This window comes from Phragmites australis, chromosome 16 (assembly GCF_958298935.1).
Source record: "Phragmites australis chromosome 16, lpPhrAust1.1, whole genome shotgun sequence".
Classification (NCBI taxonomy): domain Eukaryota; kingdom Viridiplantae; phylum Streptophyta; class Magnoliopsida; order Poales; family Poaceae; genus Phragmites; species Phragmites australis.
The window spans coordinates 27,701,087-27,718,024 of record NC_084936.1 but is presented as its reverse complement, the minus strand read 5'-3'; the positions used below and the strand labels follow the sequence as shown (position 1 = coordinate 27,718,024).

Genomic DNA, 16,938 nt, shown 5'->3' with positions numbered 1-16,938 from the left:
CAAACACCACATGTTTCCTTGTCTAGCTTTGCCTGGCAAGGCTAAACAATCATCGCCTAGCTTGCCTCGGCTGGCAAATGATCTAAATATATACCCTTAATCAGAAAGACGATACACATCGATTGCCACACTACCGGTTAATTGTAAGAGTGCAAATTGATAAATCTAAAGATATCCATCTGCTCTCTTTAGTTTAATTAATAACACTAAAAATAATGTTAAATAGAGTTATTAGTTGAACTAAAAATAATTGATGGGTAACTTTAGATTTACCAATTTACAACTGTAGTTACTTGCAAGTCGTCCTCGTTTTCTTTTCCGGTGCGGCCAAAAGGACCAATTTGTACTCAGACTTTCTCTGTGCCAATGCCGTTGTCCGTCCATCGGCCGACCGGCGCCCAACTATTTCAGCTGCCGGCCGGACAATGGTGTTGCACTGTGACCATGCGAGATCGGTCGAGGTACTGTTCGATGCCAAGAAGTTTATTACATCCTCATCAAAGATGTCCGCGTTCCGCAATCCAGAAACGTATACTGCCACCTGGCAGTAGTTCATTAGCTCCAGGCACATTCAAAAGGTACAAAACGCCGAGGAAACACACGTGTAGTGTGTAGACCAGCATGGCGACCTATACTATTCCCTCCCGTAATAAATAGTTTAACGTTTTGAATAATGACATAGTCTCCGACGCGTACATTTGATCCTCATTTTCTATTAGAATATATGTATGAAATCTAATAAATTTATAAGATTATGAAAGCATTTTTAGACAAATCCACACATACAATTTCCATATTTTCAAACTAAATATTTTAAAAACTATTAATAATCAAACTTTCAAAATTTTAATCAAACATTGTCCAAAACATCAAACATTTGTGACAGAAGGAAATAGCATTCTACATACGGTTGTTAAAGAGGTAAATAACATTCTACATACGGGTGTTAAAGAGGAAAAAACCTATTTTCCCTGCCTGATAAAGAAACATACGGGCTTTCAGGATAATATGTGCTGCCTGTTTCAACTTTAAGGTTTGTTTGGTTTCTATTGGCTTCTATTTCTCAAAAAACAAAAAACAAAACAAACAATTTGTTTTTACTAGCTTCTTGTTATAGTTTCTGAGAAACAAAAACAATTTTACTACTGCAAAAACCTAAGAAATCATAAACATATCTGAATATGCTTATACTAAAGCAGGCTTCTGAAGAAACCACAGCTTGTAAAAGCCCTAACAAACAAAGCCTCAATACGGTTATAACCTGTGACTGTAGAAAATCTAGTACAATGCATATTTGGCCAATTCCTTCCACTGTTTTGCCTGAATTTCCATGACCGATGCATCCAGATCTCTCTTGTTTTGTCTGATGATTAGTCAATGCATTGACCAAGCAGAACTCTCAGCATTTTCACAATAATACATCAACATAACAAACAGACGATGCAGAGATTCGGTAAAGATAGCTGGTGCTGGTGATTTGTAGTTACATTGGCTTGCATATTTACACCATGTAGCCTATTGTCCGTGTTCAGTATACTAACATTCTACGCAGTCAAGAGAACATGCTTCGGTAGGGGTATCGAAAACACATACAGTAGGTCAGGTACTCAGGTGAAGCAAATCTCAAGCCGCTTTAAAATCCAACATCGATTGTGCCTCATGTTCTTTATCTTCTGTTTCCATCCAATCGAGCTTTGGACCCTAAAGCAAGAGAAAAATAGGTAAGTGCATGTATGCAAAGGAATGAATTTGCAGGATCCTATTCATTAACAGGGCCAGTGATAGAATCAAAGATATAACATAACGACACAAATACACAATAGGTATGTTATGTTTCAATAGGTTAAATACCCTTCGCCAAAAAATGCTAATGGCAAATACATATACAGAAGGTTTGGATTTATTCAAATCTTAACTTTCAGACATTTTCAGTACTGCACTAGAGTCTATGATTCACTGAAAAATGCACAGGGGAGAACAGGTTTCCCTGTATTATAGTCTTTTTCAAAATGCTCAATACCCTTGCTGAAAAATGCTAATGGCAAATACATATACGGGGTGTTTGTGACGTATCCAAAGCTAACTTTCAGACATTTTCAGCACTTGTACTATGATTCACTGCAAAATGGCCGTGGGAGAAAAAGAATACTAGCCAAAGCTTTCCCTATTTTATAGTCTTTTTCAGTCCTTGTGTAGCATTTTCTTTACGAAAAACATTAGTGCAAAGCCCCTACGATATATATTATATTAAGACAAGGGGGATTATATATGCACAAGACGTACAAGGGAGTAAAGAATGCACAAGCAAAAATACAACATGTAGAATGCTTACCTTTCCCTGACGAATTATAGTAGGATAAGTTCCCGTCATATCTACCACAGTAGAAGGATCATCAATTCTAACACCACCATCAACAATGAAATCTAGACCCTGAAAATATTAAACATTAAAGCATATCATGTCCTTCAAGCCATCTTTCAGACCTCACTCTTGTCCGAGCACAACTTGTAATACAGCCAGACATCAAAGCAACGCAGCTAATAGCTCGTTACTATTCCAGAGTGTTTAACTAGCCATTTGAAGCAAATCATTACTATTTGTATGCATTTATAAAAATAAAAACTAGCTTAACATGCCATCTGTTAGTAACTACAGTTAGGATAAACAATTTTGCTACATTTTTTTTTTTTGCTTAGTTACTTCCGTAAGCCTGAGTGGTTGGTACTCGCCAAATAAGCAATTATGTATAAACCATAATGCATGGCATTGCAACTGTTAGTCAGATACAAAGAGGCGTCAGATGGAAACTTTACTCAGTAACATATTATCTCTGAAAGAGTATCAATTCTTCAATTTCACAAGAATTGTAGATAAAAATGTTAAAGATACATTATGACTTGATATAAGAGAAGTGGCATTATGATGCTGAGACCAAAAACAATTCTTCAAGTGAGATTAGAATACAAAGTTTCAGGTGTAGCAGTAAAAATGAAGATACCAGTGGCTCGTAAATATCAGCAATTATTACTGGATCAAGTATCCATTCATCCTCCGACAGATATTTAACACTGTAAATAAAGGAAAAGGAAAATATTTAGAATACTTGAAACTGACAGGATGACAACAAGATGCCAATTATTTCCCAATCATAACCAATTCCCTCCAAACACTAAGGAAATGTGTAAGTTATTACAAATACCAGTGAAATCTATGAGAACACAAAAATTCCCTTTTCTTCGTAGGTAAAAATGATCAACAGTATATGAAATTCTGATATAATCTCAAGTAAAATATCTTTTAGTTGAACCAGAATATAGAGTGAGCGCCATGCGGCATATGGTCAACTATTGAGAATGCTCTCTCGTGCATGTGAGCACAATGTCACGTACTTCATCTGAACTGTTCGTGGAATTGACATTTAGAAATGCAGCAGAACATGCATTTGCAGTCTACATCACACGATCCTATACCCTATAATGCCCAGTTGACCACAAGCATACCAAGAACAGGAAGTGAAGCAAAAAAAAGAAGAGTTATACTACAAACCTTGTGCAGATCAAAGGTTCTTCCAGATTTTGCAATATAGCCTGGCAGATGGGATCATCAGGAATTCGAACACCAACCTGTCTCCTTTTTGCATACCTTGTGGACAACCCATGCTTTATGCATTGTTTGGGAAATTGCTTGGTTGCAGGTAAAATAAAGGTGTACTGCACATGATTAAAATAATCAAGTTAATTGTGAAGTACTCAAGTTCAAAGTGCAGTACAAAGTGAAGAAGCAGATATACTTACAGGCCCAGGTATTGCACGCTTGACAGCACGGAAAATGTTAGCTTGCCCTTGGTTGGTACCTCGAGGAAATCCTGTTGTGTAGGTATCGATATCACGTAACGAGCGGCATAAGATGCTGAGAGGCTGTACAGTTCAGAATCAGTATAAGCACATGGCGCATCTGCAGAATAAGTTTCATACAAAAATATTTTACAAGCATGCTAATCTTGCCTTTGAATCGCCGATGCCTTTCAGTCTGCATCAAGAACAAACATATAATTACCAATCAGAGCTGAAATGACTTACTTCATGTATAAGTGACATAGCAAGAATTGGAGATGCATCACCCATCATACCAATGATCAAAGCAACGAATTTACCTGCGAAGGCGCTCAATAGACTCATTGTTACTCAGATCACAGACGATGGAGTAGCTGTCAAAAGTAAGACTCCATATTATTTGTGTTCAACAGAGCATTGTTCAAAATAGGATAACTGGAAATATTAAGAATATAGTTATATCTCTAGGAAGATGGTCAACCAAACCCAAACAATCAAATAGGACAAATGGACATATGTTGTTTATCAATCATCTTATTGTTTTTATTAGCGAAACAGTCTTCTAAGTTCAAATTTCTTGGAAACCAAAGCTGCCCAAACAAAACACATGCAGCAAACATTTGCATAGAAATTATTCGTGAAAAGTATGAATTAATCCAACATGTTGCAGTGTTTCAAAAATTTCATAAAACATCGTGCGTATAGTACATAAGAAGTTAAGTAAACCTGAAAATTTTCAATTTCAAATTCAAGTTTGGCATCGAGATTCAAAAAATACAAGTGGTACTGTTAGCACATGATGAACAATACTAGATTAGCTGCTTGTCTATTTTGTTTCTTGATAGCCAGGATGAATTTGAAATTGATTTTTTTTTGTAGGTTTAAGTAACTTTATGTATACTACATACATGGTTGTTTGACGATTTTTTTAAACATTGTAACATGCTGAATTCGCTGAAGGGGCCGCCAGAACCCCTGGATAGCATACTTTCAGCATCTACACATTTAGGTAGTTCCACGGCGACGAGGCTAAAAGATAAGAAGGCCAACTGAAACGACGAGCGGCGTACACGGTGTCGGTAGGGATCACCCCGACGGCGCCGCGGTTAATGAGGTCGATGACGGGGTCCAGCTTCCAGAAGTCCTCGCCGGAGGGCTCCACCTTCACCCGCAGCATCCCGGTATCCCCTCTCTTCGTGCGCGCGCGCGCGGGCAGCCCAACCGCCAGAGATATTGTTCTTAGCACCAGAAGGCACGCGGAAAACAAGCAAAACTGGAAGAGAAAAAAAAAAGAAGAGGAAGAGGCGCGGGAAGCAGAAACCAGAAAGTACCGTGAACTGGCGCTCGGAGGCGTACTTGAGCCGCTTGGGATTGCGCTTGTGGAGGGCAACGACGGTGGAGGAGACGCGGAGGCGGAGACGGCGGGGCGGAGTGGGAGGCGACGAGGGGAGGCGGAGCGGGAACGGGGGAACGGCGCGGCGGAGCGAAAACCGCGACAAGGAGGCCGCGGTGGCGGGGTCGGCGGCGGCCATGGGATGGAAAGCGCTGGGGTTGTCGACTCGTCGGAGTGACAGTAAATAGATGGACGTGATCCGAATATTCGCGCTCCAGGGCTCTGCGATTCCTGAAATTTCCCCCCTATCCACATGCGAAATGAACCGTCTCTTAAAATTCCTGTGTTCAAATTAGAGCTTTTTTTGCGATTTGTGTTCAAATTAAAGCTTTTTTGCGATTAGTGTTCAAATTAAAGCTTTTTTGCGATTTGTGCTCGAGCTAGAGCTTACTGTAAATACTAGCGTATGGTTTTTTTTTTCAATGCGCTTCCGTCTTGGTTGATTTAGATACATTTATTTGACTATTACACTTCTCAAGTGTTTCTAGTTCATAAAAAGAGCCATCCAAAAGTGTTTTGTTATATGAAAATATGTCATTTCACGAAACAAATACAGGTTTCGAAAAGGACGGTATATAGAGAGGTCTTTCGGTGTAAGATGTCCTTTCTTGAGAACATATATACCGTTACAAATATTGATTATTTTGTTAAAAAAATCTAATCAAAATGTCTGATAACTATTTAAGATGTAAGGGTTAACATTCTACTAACTAAGTTTGATCTTATGTGTGAAATTCCAATGCTAGAGGTAATATGACATTGTATGGAATCAAGAGTCAATTCTAGAGTAAAGGAGGATTACAGATTTGTCATTTCAAATATCCGACCAGTCCATATTTAGTTTTTTGTATTCTCACATTATTTCTATCGCTTAGGTTCTGCCCCTAGGCGTCTATAGGGTGTGCTTCAACAAGGTCTTGTGGTCTCAACAAGGAAGGTTCAAGTGAATGTGGAGAACAGGAGAAGTGCGAAGCTTGCGAGCCAAAGATCCTAAGGGCCGAGCAGGAAAACGGTGAAAGCAAAGTGCAACGGTAGTGATAATCAACTAGTGATTAATTTTGTCCAGAGTTAGTTTCTGATAATAATTTCAGTGTATTAGTTGAGTGACACATGAACAGCCCTTATGGTGTATGTGTGACGGTGTATGTATGTTTGCGATGAACTTAAGAACACATGAATTATTCAGATTCAGGTCTCTCTCGGGATAACAGTCCTACATCTTATGTATTTTGTTACCAGAGTTTGTGAACCTGTTACAAATGAGTTTTTTCGACTCCCTCTCCTTACAAATCGGATCATTATATCTTTATATACTACAAAGAAGAAGAACTTATAAATGGACCATTTTATACTGATCCATATCTTAGCTAAACATCCCACCCCTTGGCTATTTAAAACGGGTGGCGCACGTGCCCCTTTTTGTTCTGAGAAAGCAGCCGAGTCCGTCTCATCCGCTGGACACCTCCACGCCTACGCCACCTCGGTCAGCCAGTACGCCCTATCCTACCACCGGTCTCGCACGAGCGCCTATAAAGCAATCTGACATGCCTGCGAGTCCGTCCCGTAACGTTTAACGCTACGAGACGGGGCATGGCACTACTGCGCTGATCACGGCCTGTCTGTTGGGAAGGAGTGCGTAGGGAAGAAAAACACTTGAGTGGAATGCATTTAATGAGAATAGACTGGTATGATGAGTATATGTCCCACGATCAGCGAAGGTTGGTTGCGAGAACCCCTTATGTTGAAAGGATCATGGTCGCGAAGATGCAGACTGGCCGCGCGGTGGGACCCTAGTCTGGAAAAAGAATCGTCTGCCAATGTCGGTGTAAGGTATATGGGGGTCCCCTGCCAGGACGGACGCAACGACTGGTTTTTGTGGGGCTAGTTCTTATTCTCTAAACAGGATCCACCGCGCGACCACTCGGCATCGCACGACCACACTCCCGACCCCCTGCTGGATTTCCCACGACCAGCCCCTATTGGTCGCGAGGCAGGTACTCATCTAAACCAAACCACTCTCATTTAATACTAATGCCCATGCAGTTTTCCTTTCCCAGGTGCATCCCACCGGTCGAGGCGACTGGGGCGGATGCAGAGCTTCCGTGTTCCCTCCCACGGCATTAATTGTTACATGATAGGTTCGCGGACATCACTAAGGACGTGGCAGGCGCGCGTGGGCAACCGGTGATGGGACGAAGCAGGCCGGGCGACTCGGACGGATAAGTACAAAAGGAGCTGACGGATGGGACAGGCCTCGTAGCACTCCGAAGCTGGCGCAGCGTGTGTGTGCTCCGTAATGATAGCTTATTGTTGACCGTCTACATAGGGATAGGTCAGTTGGATGGGCCCACTTGTAAGGATCTTTCCCCCCTGGGCTATAAAGAGAGGAGAGGAGAGGGCTCCAAGAAGGAGCTAGAACATCATCTGTAACCAACTAAGATCATAAGAAAAAAATACACAGGATGTAGAGCTATTACCCTATGGGGGGTCTGAACCTGGATAATCTTCGGTGTTCTTGAGTTGCACATACACAAACAAATTCAGTAGCCACTCCCCGAACAAAGATCACACACTCGTCGTCTGATACACCTCGAAATCATTGTCACAAATTTCCCCCCCGACATATACCCTATCCCCTTCATTTGGAGGTGATGCTGATGCTAGTGCTGGAGTTTCTTACGTCCACAACTAAGACAAAGGCTTGTAGAGCTCTTTCTAACCTCTCTTTATGAGGTGTGTGATTTGTGAGAAATCCCAAGAGTTGGGTTGAAAGATTGATATTTGAGAGCACGAGAGAGCTCAATCCATCCTTTCGAGTTCTTGCTTTGATTTGTGCTTTCTACTAGATCTACTTGGTTGTGCGTACTTTTGAGTGCAAGTACTTTATTGATTTGCTAGTGGACACATCCAGACGTATATCAACAAGTTTGGTTTGAGCTAGAACTCATTAGATATAGTTTACATTCGAGCTTCCTCTGTTTTTGCGGAAGGTCCATAAAAGTGCGGAGAGTCCGCAAAACTTACGGGGACTCTGCTTTTAACTAATCTGCTGCAAGTTTATTTGAATTGCAAGGAAACACCTATTCTTCCCCTTCTACGCGACATCTCGATCTTTTTCACATGTCCCATCACCGGTCTCGTATACGCGCCTGCGAAGCAGTTGGACGCGCTTGCGAGCCCATCCTGTAACGTTTAATGCTATGGGATGGGGCATAGCACCACTACGTCGGCCACGGCATGTCCGTTGGGAAGGAGTGCCTATGAAAAAAAAAACACTTGAGTGGAATGTATTTAATAAGAATATACTAGTTTGATAAGTACCTATCCCGCGACCAGCGACTAGCTATTGGTCGCGATAATCCCTTATACGATAAGAATTCTAGTCGCGAAGATGCAAACTAGTTGAGCGGTGAGATATTAGTTTGAAAAAGAATCATCTACCAACTAAATGTTAACCGATGTGAGGCCTTAGAACAGAAGATCTGTATACATGACAAATCCTAATAATTCGATTGAAAAGTGGAGATGCACTTTTAGTGACTTGTATTGAATGGGAAGAGCTAACCTCTACGAGGGAGCTCAATGTGGAAGGACAAGCACCTCAAATCACGAGTCATTGGATTTTTATTTTGGATTACTTTGTTCGCACTTTTTTAGTCCTTTTTAATCAATTGTTTATAGAACAATTGGTTGCAAATGTACTTGTTTTCACATTTCTACCTCTATCTTGACTGTAACTCCGGGCTGCACGTTTGAACAAAGTGCAAGGATTCTCCAATGAGCAATAAGTACATCCAATGCTTTCTATTAGTGATTTTGCATATCGATGTACATCTTTTTCAAATATATATCACTAAAATTTTGAGTGGTTTCAAATTTGAACTTCATCCAACAGAGTAGGGCATAGTTGTTATAGCAGCGTGGCGAGGTATGGCAACCCACCATCTTCATAACTTTACAGTGTCTATGGTGTGTGGTGTGATGATGTCATACACACTTCGGCGTAGCGAATACACACATATTTGTCCAGAATATTAGCAGATAGCAATGTAAATATAGTACAAAAGTTATAGTCTAGGATATTAGGAAATGTCAATGTAAATATAGAAAAAAATAAATAGCAATGCAATTATAACATCCTGGGTTTTAGCATATAGGTTATAGCAAAATCACTCTAATTTAAAAATTTTGTAATTAATAAAATCACATATATATATATATATATATATGGGGTTGTATATTCATATATATGAAATTGGCTAAGTATTCCAAAATACAATAAATTAAAATCTAAACTTCTCCATAGATTAATTTATTCATGTGCGTCTGATTTATTGTTTTATGATTCTTTGAGTGGAAATTTGAATTGAATGTCTCTCAATTTAAAATCTATTCTTAGTTTCCTTTAAGCTCAAATCTAAATCAAATTCAAATCTTTTGGATTCAAATCATGTTCCTAAATCTTAGAGATTTGTTACCTTTTCAAAATTCAAATATACATGTTTGAATTTATGCCAAGTCCAAAGTTAAATACAAATTCAAAAATTTAATTAAAAATTAAACCCAAATCATTTTCCTTTTTCCTTTTTCTTCCGAGCATAATCTCCTCTCCTTCTCGTCGAGCGGCCCAACCGGCCCGACTTCTCTCCTCGCGCTCGGCCCAGCTCTTGTGCGCTAGCTAGCCTAGCTCACGCCGGCCCTCTCCCTCCTCCAGCGTGACGGCCTCACGCTGTCCGCGTAGAGCCACCATGATGACCGGTGCAATGAGTGCACCGACAACTTGCTCGCCACCTCACGCGCGCTCTCGCTCTCTCTCCCTATCCCCTCTCTCTCCCTCTCTCCCACTGCCTGAGCTAACACACCTGACCCTCCATTTCACTGTTTCTCCACCTAGCCACCACCGCTGCCTCACTGAAGTGCCATTGCTCGCTGCCGCATTCTTGTCATCGCTGTTCTTCCCCCGCGAGCTGCCAAGGGGAACAAGAAGTTCGCCATCGTCCCTGTGTCGCCCTCCCTCACTCGGAAGCCCGACGGGAGCATGTCCGACCCCAAGCCGAGCAGTCGTCACTGCTGAAGCTCCACACCACTGACCGCCACCTCTTCTTCAACTCCGGCCACCTCCTCGCCCTTCCCAGCCTCGGTGAGCTTCCCCTTGCCCTCCTCTTTTGATTGCACGTGCCGTTTTTCCCTTGGACCTACACCAGTGCACTCTTCTACGATGATCAAGTGTCGCTGTACCTCACCTGCACACCGTCGGTCGGGCCACGATCCGGCTATTGGCCCATGAAACCTCTGGTCGATCTCCTCGCTTCACGCTACACACGTAGGCACCTTTAGCTAGCCAAAACCCCTCCCTTTCCTCTTCTTCGCTCCAGCCGCCGTCTGATGCTGCTCTGGTCATGGCCTGTCGTCGACGAACCCCTAGATGGGTTCCCCGTAGCGCATAGGTGGCCGGTGTTTGCATCTCGTCATAGGACCCCGATGGAAACCCAACTTCGGTGAGCCCTCTGACGCGACTTCACTGTGATTGCTCACTGCCGACCTGATCCCCTTTGCCGCACACCCGTACACGTGTATCTGGGTCCGCTCACACACTGCGCAGCCCAGTCTAGCAGGCCATGGCTTAGCCCACGCGTCGTCGGCTTGTTAGGCCAGCCTAGCCACCATGGAGCATGCCTTAGTGGGCCACCCAGCTTCCATAGCCCACAAACGCAATTGGCTATGCACTAGGGCAACTATTGTGCATCCTAGCTCAAGCCCAACCCCGGCCCAGTCCAAGCCCATTTCAGGTCAAACCAACATTGTGCAGTCGGTCCCACCGAGTTACTGTTCAGTGGGTCCCACCCATGGATCTCATTTATAAATAGTGCAATTTTGTATTTTTTCGATTTAATTTTAGATTAAATATTTCAGGAGTCCTAACTTCTTCGTTTTGACTCCGATTTCGATGATTTTTTGGCCAAAATTTCTCTAAATTCAAGATCTACATATATATCATAGTGTGATATTTATTAGGGCTCATTTATCTTTCCATTTGGTGTTATTTGATTCTTATGTAGTATAGTTCGTTATTAATCGTAGTCACATTTGCAGAATCAACAGAGTTTTGCGAGTGCTGCGTATGAAGCATCAGGAGCCTAGAGGGTCTTGATTATGACCAAAGCTTTGAGGGGAACATTAGAGAAGGCAAGTCTTATCTTATCGATCATATTGAACCTATGTTTTCAAATTATCTACAATATAAACTAAAACTGAACTTATTATCGCATATACTATGGATTATGCTTACAATTATTTATATTAGTTAATCCTATCAAACAATTATTATGCTTTAAATGTTATCATCCAAAATATATATCACCCTAGGATTTACCTATCATTATCTATATTAACGTCGGACGCTGCCTTGATATATAACATGCTTATGATTGAATATGTCTCCTCGAATGTCACTTTCAAAATACGTCTCTTCGGAGACATCACTTGATCATTATCAAATGTTAACTCATATACCATGAGTCCTTGATGGTTGTGAATTCTGTGATGGTGGTGAGATCCTTGATGTCGTACGGGTTATGACGAGTGGTGCGTAAAAATAGGTGAAACTATTTTGACAGGAGCGTATAGAGTAGTACTCTAGACGAGGATGCTCTTGGGGGCTTGAATTACCTTTGTGGTATTCATTGCCAGAAGATACTTGTTCTGGTCACTTAAGGACTGAGTCATTTCGCTGTTATTCTTAAGCCACCCTAGTGCAACCATGCATTCTGTATAGGTAGGACTTGACTTTTCTTTCACCAGATTTAGTTTGGCATCATACTATTGAGAGCAATAAGAAGTCAAGTGACCATCTGTCCCTCTGTTTGAATATGCAGAGACCGACAAATGCTTAAAAATGGAACCTATCATTTAGTACAAGGTTTCTAGTACTTGGGGTATCTTGTAGAAAAGTCCAATAGGAAAGATGATTGAAATGTCTCGGTATGATTCGCTCATCCGCTTGCAACGGCTGGAAGCTGAGCAATCATGTGGGTACAATATATGGCCTCTGCAGAGTGTATATCTATTAGAATAGCCGTGTCCACGGTCATGGACATGCGAATGCAGAACCTTTTTGACTAGACTTAGGGTGTGTGTGTCTTGATGAGTGAGTTTGTGGACTAGATATCTGTGAAGACTAGATGTCCGCGAGATGAGGTTACCGGCTAAATCCGCCATGATTTGTGTGGTATTAGAGGTACACCAGATGTGTTGATAGATACTACAAAGTGAGGTGTAGCCCCTCCCAGGACTGAAACCCCCCAGATATAACTTGTTACGTGGTTTTGAACTACTCCAAACTGTTTTAAGGTCAACAATAAAGAATACAACTGAGTCTCTGCAGAAACTGCTTTGCACTTAAAACTAAACCATAAAAACTTATCCTTGAATTACCTTTATGCACCTATCAAACTCTTGAAGTAGTATATGACTTACTGAGTATCTTTTATACTCACTCTTGCTATCATTCAGATGAGGAAATTGACTCTGATTTCGCTGGAGTAGAAGGTGAGGATGAAGAGTAGACTTAGAAGTCGCGTTCGCACCCTAGTTGCTTGTGGCTTTGGGCCGTTGTCTTCCGCTGCGCTTTTGTTGGCCGCTAGGCCAGGTTTATTACAATATGGTTTATAATATTTTGTACTATGTAACCTTTTTGCTTTATGTATGAAGTTTGAATGTGATACTACAACTGTTATACTATATGTATCAGCTACTTGATTTATGGACTGATATAGGAGTATAGGAGATCTCGGAAAATGGGTCTTACAGTAAATATAGCACAAAAGATAAATAACAATGTAAATATAGCACAAAAGATAAATAGAAATATAAATGTAGCACAAAATAAATATAACGCTCTTATCTCTCAAAGTTTCAAATCTCTCATTTCTCAAAAGTCATCCAATACAAACTCATTGAGATCATTATAAGCATCCACGTTCTCCAAACCATCTTCAATATCATCCATTGATTTGTCACCAGAATCATCAACATCAAGATCATCCATAATGATGTCTTCTTCCTCTCCCTCATCGTCTTCAACCACTCTTGATACTTGTCTTGCATGATGATTAGTTGACCTTGCCAGCTTCCGCTTTGGATCAATCTTTGGATTGTACTTTGATGCAGATCCAAGGCCTCCGCACTTCTAGTTCCTTGAGTAGCCATGTTCTGCAAAAATGCTGGTACAACTTAGAGTATTGCTAAATGCTAACAGAAGAAGTGAATAATTAGTGCTAACTGTTGGTAATCATTGGCAATAGAAGTAGTGCTAAGTGCTAACAGATCTAAGAACTAGTAATCAAAATAGTTGTTCACATATGTGCCTGCATTCCTAGGTGCTTTCTTCCTGGGCAAATGTCTAATCACATATGAGCCAGCAAGTGCACAAGCCTTTTATCAGAAGTTCAGAACAGATCAACTGTGCCTAAGTGCTTATGAAAGTGATAACAGATATGCCTAACATCACATATGTGCTAAGTGCTACTGCTAACATATGCGCCTAAGTGCCTAACACATATGTGCCAAGTGTTATTGCTAACATATGTGCCTAAGTGCCTAACATATGTGCTATACTGCTTTTTTCAGCTACCAGCCTAATAGACTGGCATAATGCGAAGAGACTGAGAGAGTAGAGAACAGAGAGAAGAAAGAGGAGGAAGAAGAGAGAGTAGTTACATGCTGTTGGGCGCTGGCATGCGGAGAGCAGAGACAATCGAGAGGCAAGAGCGGCATGCTCGACGCTGATCTACCTTCTTTGCTGCTGACCTGCAGTCTCTTGCTGCTGGGGAGACAACGAGGGCGGGGCTGACTAGCTCGAGACACGATGAGTGCAGGGGCCATAGACTTCTAGGCAGGGGTGGCAGACATGGTGAGTGCGGGGGCCGATAGACTTCTGTCGGTGGCATGGGAATCAGGGGTCCCTGAGTCCCGAGGCCAGGACAGCAGAGTGCCACGTGGCGCCCTCCCTAGGGGGTTATCTCCTCGAGGTCCGAGAAGACCAAGTCCCGGGAGAGGGTGTTTGGGGCCATGCACTGTGGTCCCCGAGTATCCGAGTTCCCCGATGACCCGAGAAGATCGAGTTCTGGAAGAGGGTGCTCGGGGCCATGAACAGTGGTCCCCGAGCACCCGAGTTCCCCGATGACAAGAGAAGTCACAGTTCCTGGAGAGGGTGCTCGGGGCCATGAACAGTGGTCCCCAAGCACCCAAGTTCCCAGAGGACCAAGAAAGGGCATATCCGGGAGAGAGTGCTCAGGGCTGTGAACAGTAGTCCCCGAGCACTCACAGTTCCCCGAGGGCCCGAGAAGTCCTTCGCCGGTGGTCCCCACAAGGGCTCAGCGGTGAGATGTCAATTGGTGAGAGGCCCGATGCTGCTTTTAAGAGGGCGCGTGGCTTGTCACTTCCAACCACTCCCCCCACGCCTGCTGTCAGTCCCTGACACGGTTTGGCAGGGAGGCGTGGGGACATTTAATACGCAAGTCCCATCGAGCGTCATCCGGTGCACCTCGGGATAACGTCGCAGGGCTCGAGGCATAACGCCCGCCGCCCTGCTGTGTCAAGCTCGCTCTGACCAGGCGGGCACGCGGGGTTGCTCGGTGGCTGCCCGACGGGCCCTTCCCGCTGCACCCGCTGAAAAGCGGAATGATGACGACAGGACCGGACGGGGGCGCGTTTTCAACCCTCCCCGTCACCTCAAGCAGCAGCTCATAATGATTGCTTTTCATTTATGGCACCTTGGAACTCGCGCCATCCTTTCTGGGCACGCTACCCGCCCCGACGAGGTATAAAAGAGGGACGGGCTCCCCGGGGAAGGATAGCACAAACACACAAAACGAACTCTGGACGACGACGACGACGAAAGAAGCACGAAGCTCTAGACTTAGACAAACATCCTTGTAATACGAGAGATCCTCAGAGAGACATTCCCTGAGCATTTATAGCATACACACAGGAGTAGGGTATTACGCTCCGTGCGATCTGAACCTGTCTAAAATCCCCTGAGCATTTATTTCCTCCTGCATCCGATCATCCACTCCACCTGCATCTCATTTACTCCAATTTATTTCATGTACGAGGCAGATTCAGAATCATCCCCCGGTCGAATCTCAAAGGGGTCCCTCCGGATCCCCGTTTGTGGAGTTCACCCTCCGACAACTTCCAAGCGAGGGCAGCGGAGATGGACCGTCCCGTTGACGGCGGAGGCTAGGGCTAGGGCTTGGGCTACGGCTAGGATTCCTTAGTCCTGTGGGCTCTCGACGGATGCGAAAAAAATGATGCGAGCAACAGGCAGGTTCCTAAATCCTTACGCTAGATTACCAAGTAAGTCACCACTAACCTAACTTTCTATTGTACCGACCACAGAGCCGTCATACGCCACATGATACCATATAGGCACCACAGGGATGCCACAACAATATGATGAATGCCATATACAATGGAGCCATGGCGTCTTTGTGGCGACAAGGGGATTTCCGCCATGACAACATATCGTTGTTATATCGATGATATCTCGACGCCATAACAACTATGGAGAAGGACCTAGATAAAAAACGTAATTAAGAGAAGATGTGACAGCACTGCTACAATTTATATCTCAAAACATACGTACATGGCATCTTTATAAGCTGTTTAGTATTTCCAAATTTGCATAGATTCAACATTTACCGCCGCCATCCACAGTGAAATAAAAGGCAACTACCATCCATGCTCAGTGCAGTTGCGCGTTATTACGCCCGTGCCACCTATGTTAAATATGTCGACGTTAATTCTCACGAATTTCACACGAGGGTTCCCAGCTGTATTTCCTTTTTAAAAAAGGAAAAATGTAAAACCCCCTCAAAAATCACTTAAATTTTGATTTTCCTCTCAAAAGTTATTTTGTTAAAAAAAATCTCAAAGGTTTGATTTTGTTGCAAAAACACCCCAAAAATTCAAAAATATTTTTAAAAAATCACAAAAAATTCTAAAAAAACTAGAGACAATTCTAAGACTTTTTGTGATTTTTTTTAAAATAATATCTTTTACATCATATTTCATGTAGAGGAAGTTTGAAAAAAAAGATAAACGTGCAACTCATTTATTAATTCGAGCTGAATGCATAGTTAATTATTTACTAATCCAAAATCATGAAATCAATTTTTTTAGTCTTCTTACACGATCCTCTATCTTCTAAAAATACATAAAATTTTGAAATAGTTATTATAACATGCAGTATTGGGTAAATGTGTTATAGATAAATTAATTCATAACTAATCCATAACACCCCAAAATTAATGAAATCACTTTTATTAGTTTACTTAAACAATTATTTGTGTAGGAAAAATAATGGTAGACATGACAAAATTAAAATAACATGAGTTAATAAATGAGCTGCATATTTTTTTAAAAACTTCCTCTCTATGAAATATGATGTAAAGGATATTATTTTTGAAAAAAATATTTCACAGAAGGTTTTAGAATTATCTCTAGTTTTTTTAGAATTTTTGGTTTCTTTTGAATTTTTGGAGGACTTTTTTAACAAAATCAAATTTTTAGGGTTTTTTTTTTAAAAAAATAACTTCCGACGGAAAGTCAAAATCTAAGTGACTTTAGAGAGTTTTTGCATTTTTCACTTTAAAAAAGTAACTACCAATCGTATTTCTCATCGTGCCGTAGAGCACACAGGAGGGCAA

The 16,938-nt window shown here is 42.1% G+C and overlaps 1 protein-coding gene across 2 annotated transcripts; it reads right to left on the bottom strand.

Moving 5' to 3' along the window:
- Positions 1 to 1,382: 1,382 nt before the first annotated feature.
- On the bottom strand, positions 1,383 to 5,497 carry LOC133896080 (uncharacterized). 2 transcript variants are annotated; one of them, XM_062336587.1, is made up of 9 exons: positions 5,166 to 5,467; positions 4,905 to 5,026; positions 4,155 to 4,208; positions 4,006 to 4,030; positions 3,796 to 3,918; positions 3,548 to 3,711; positions 3,000 to 3,069; positions 2,333 to 2,431; positions 1,383 to 1,701 (listed from the first exon to the last, which is right to left on the bottom strand). In XM_062336587.1, the coding sequence occupies exons 1-9, from the start codon at positions 5,364 to 5,366 to the stop codon at positions 1,624 to 1,626; spliced, it is 936 nt and encodes a 311-aa protein (XP_062192571.1). In that variant the 5' UTR covers positions 5,367 to 5,467; the 3' UTR covers positions 1,383 to 1,623. The 2 variants fall into 2 exon arrangements, with proteins under 2 accessions (XP_062192571.1, XP_062192572.1); XM_062336588.1 differs by lacking the exon at positions 4,905 to 5,026 and having other exon boundaries at positions 5,166 to 5,497.
- Between the last annotated feature and the right edge of the window lie 11,441 nt (positions 5,498 to 16,938).

Excerpts from the sequence above, each read along its gene's own strand:
- LOC133896080 (XM_062336587.1), bottom strand. The coding sequence starts at position 5,366 with ATGGCCGCCGCCGACCCCGCCACCGCGGCCTCCTTGTCGCGGTTTTCG. Across the intron at positions 4,031-4,154 it reads TCTATTGAGCGCCTTCGCAG|ACTGAAAGGCATCGGCGATT; the intron begins GTAAATTCGTTG and ends TTCTTGATGCAG. Across the intron at positions 3,919-4,005 it reads AAGGCATCGGCGATTCAAAG|CCTCTCAGCATCTTATGCCG; the intron begins GCAAGATTAGCA and ends TGAACTGTACAG.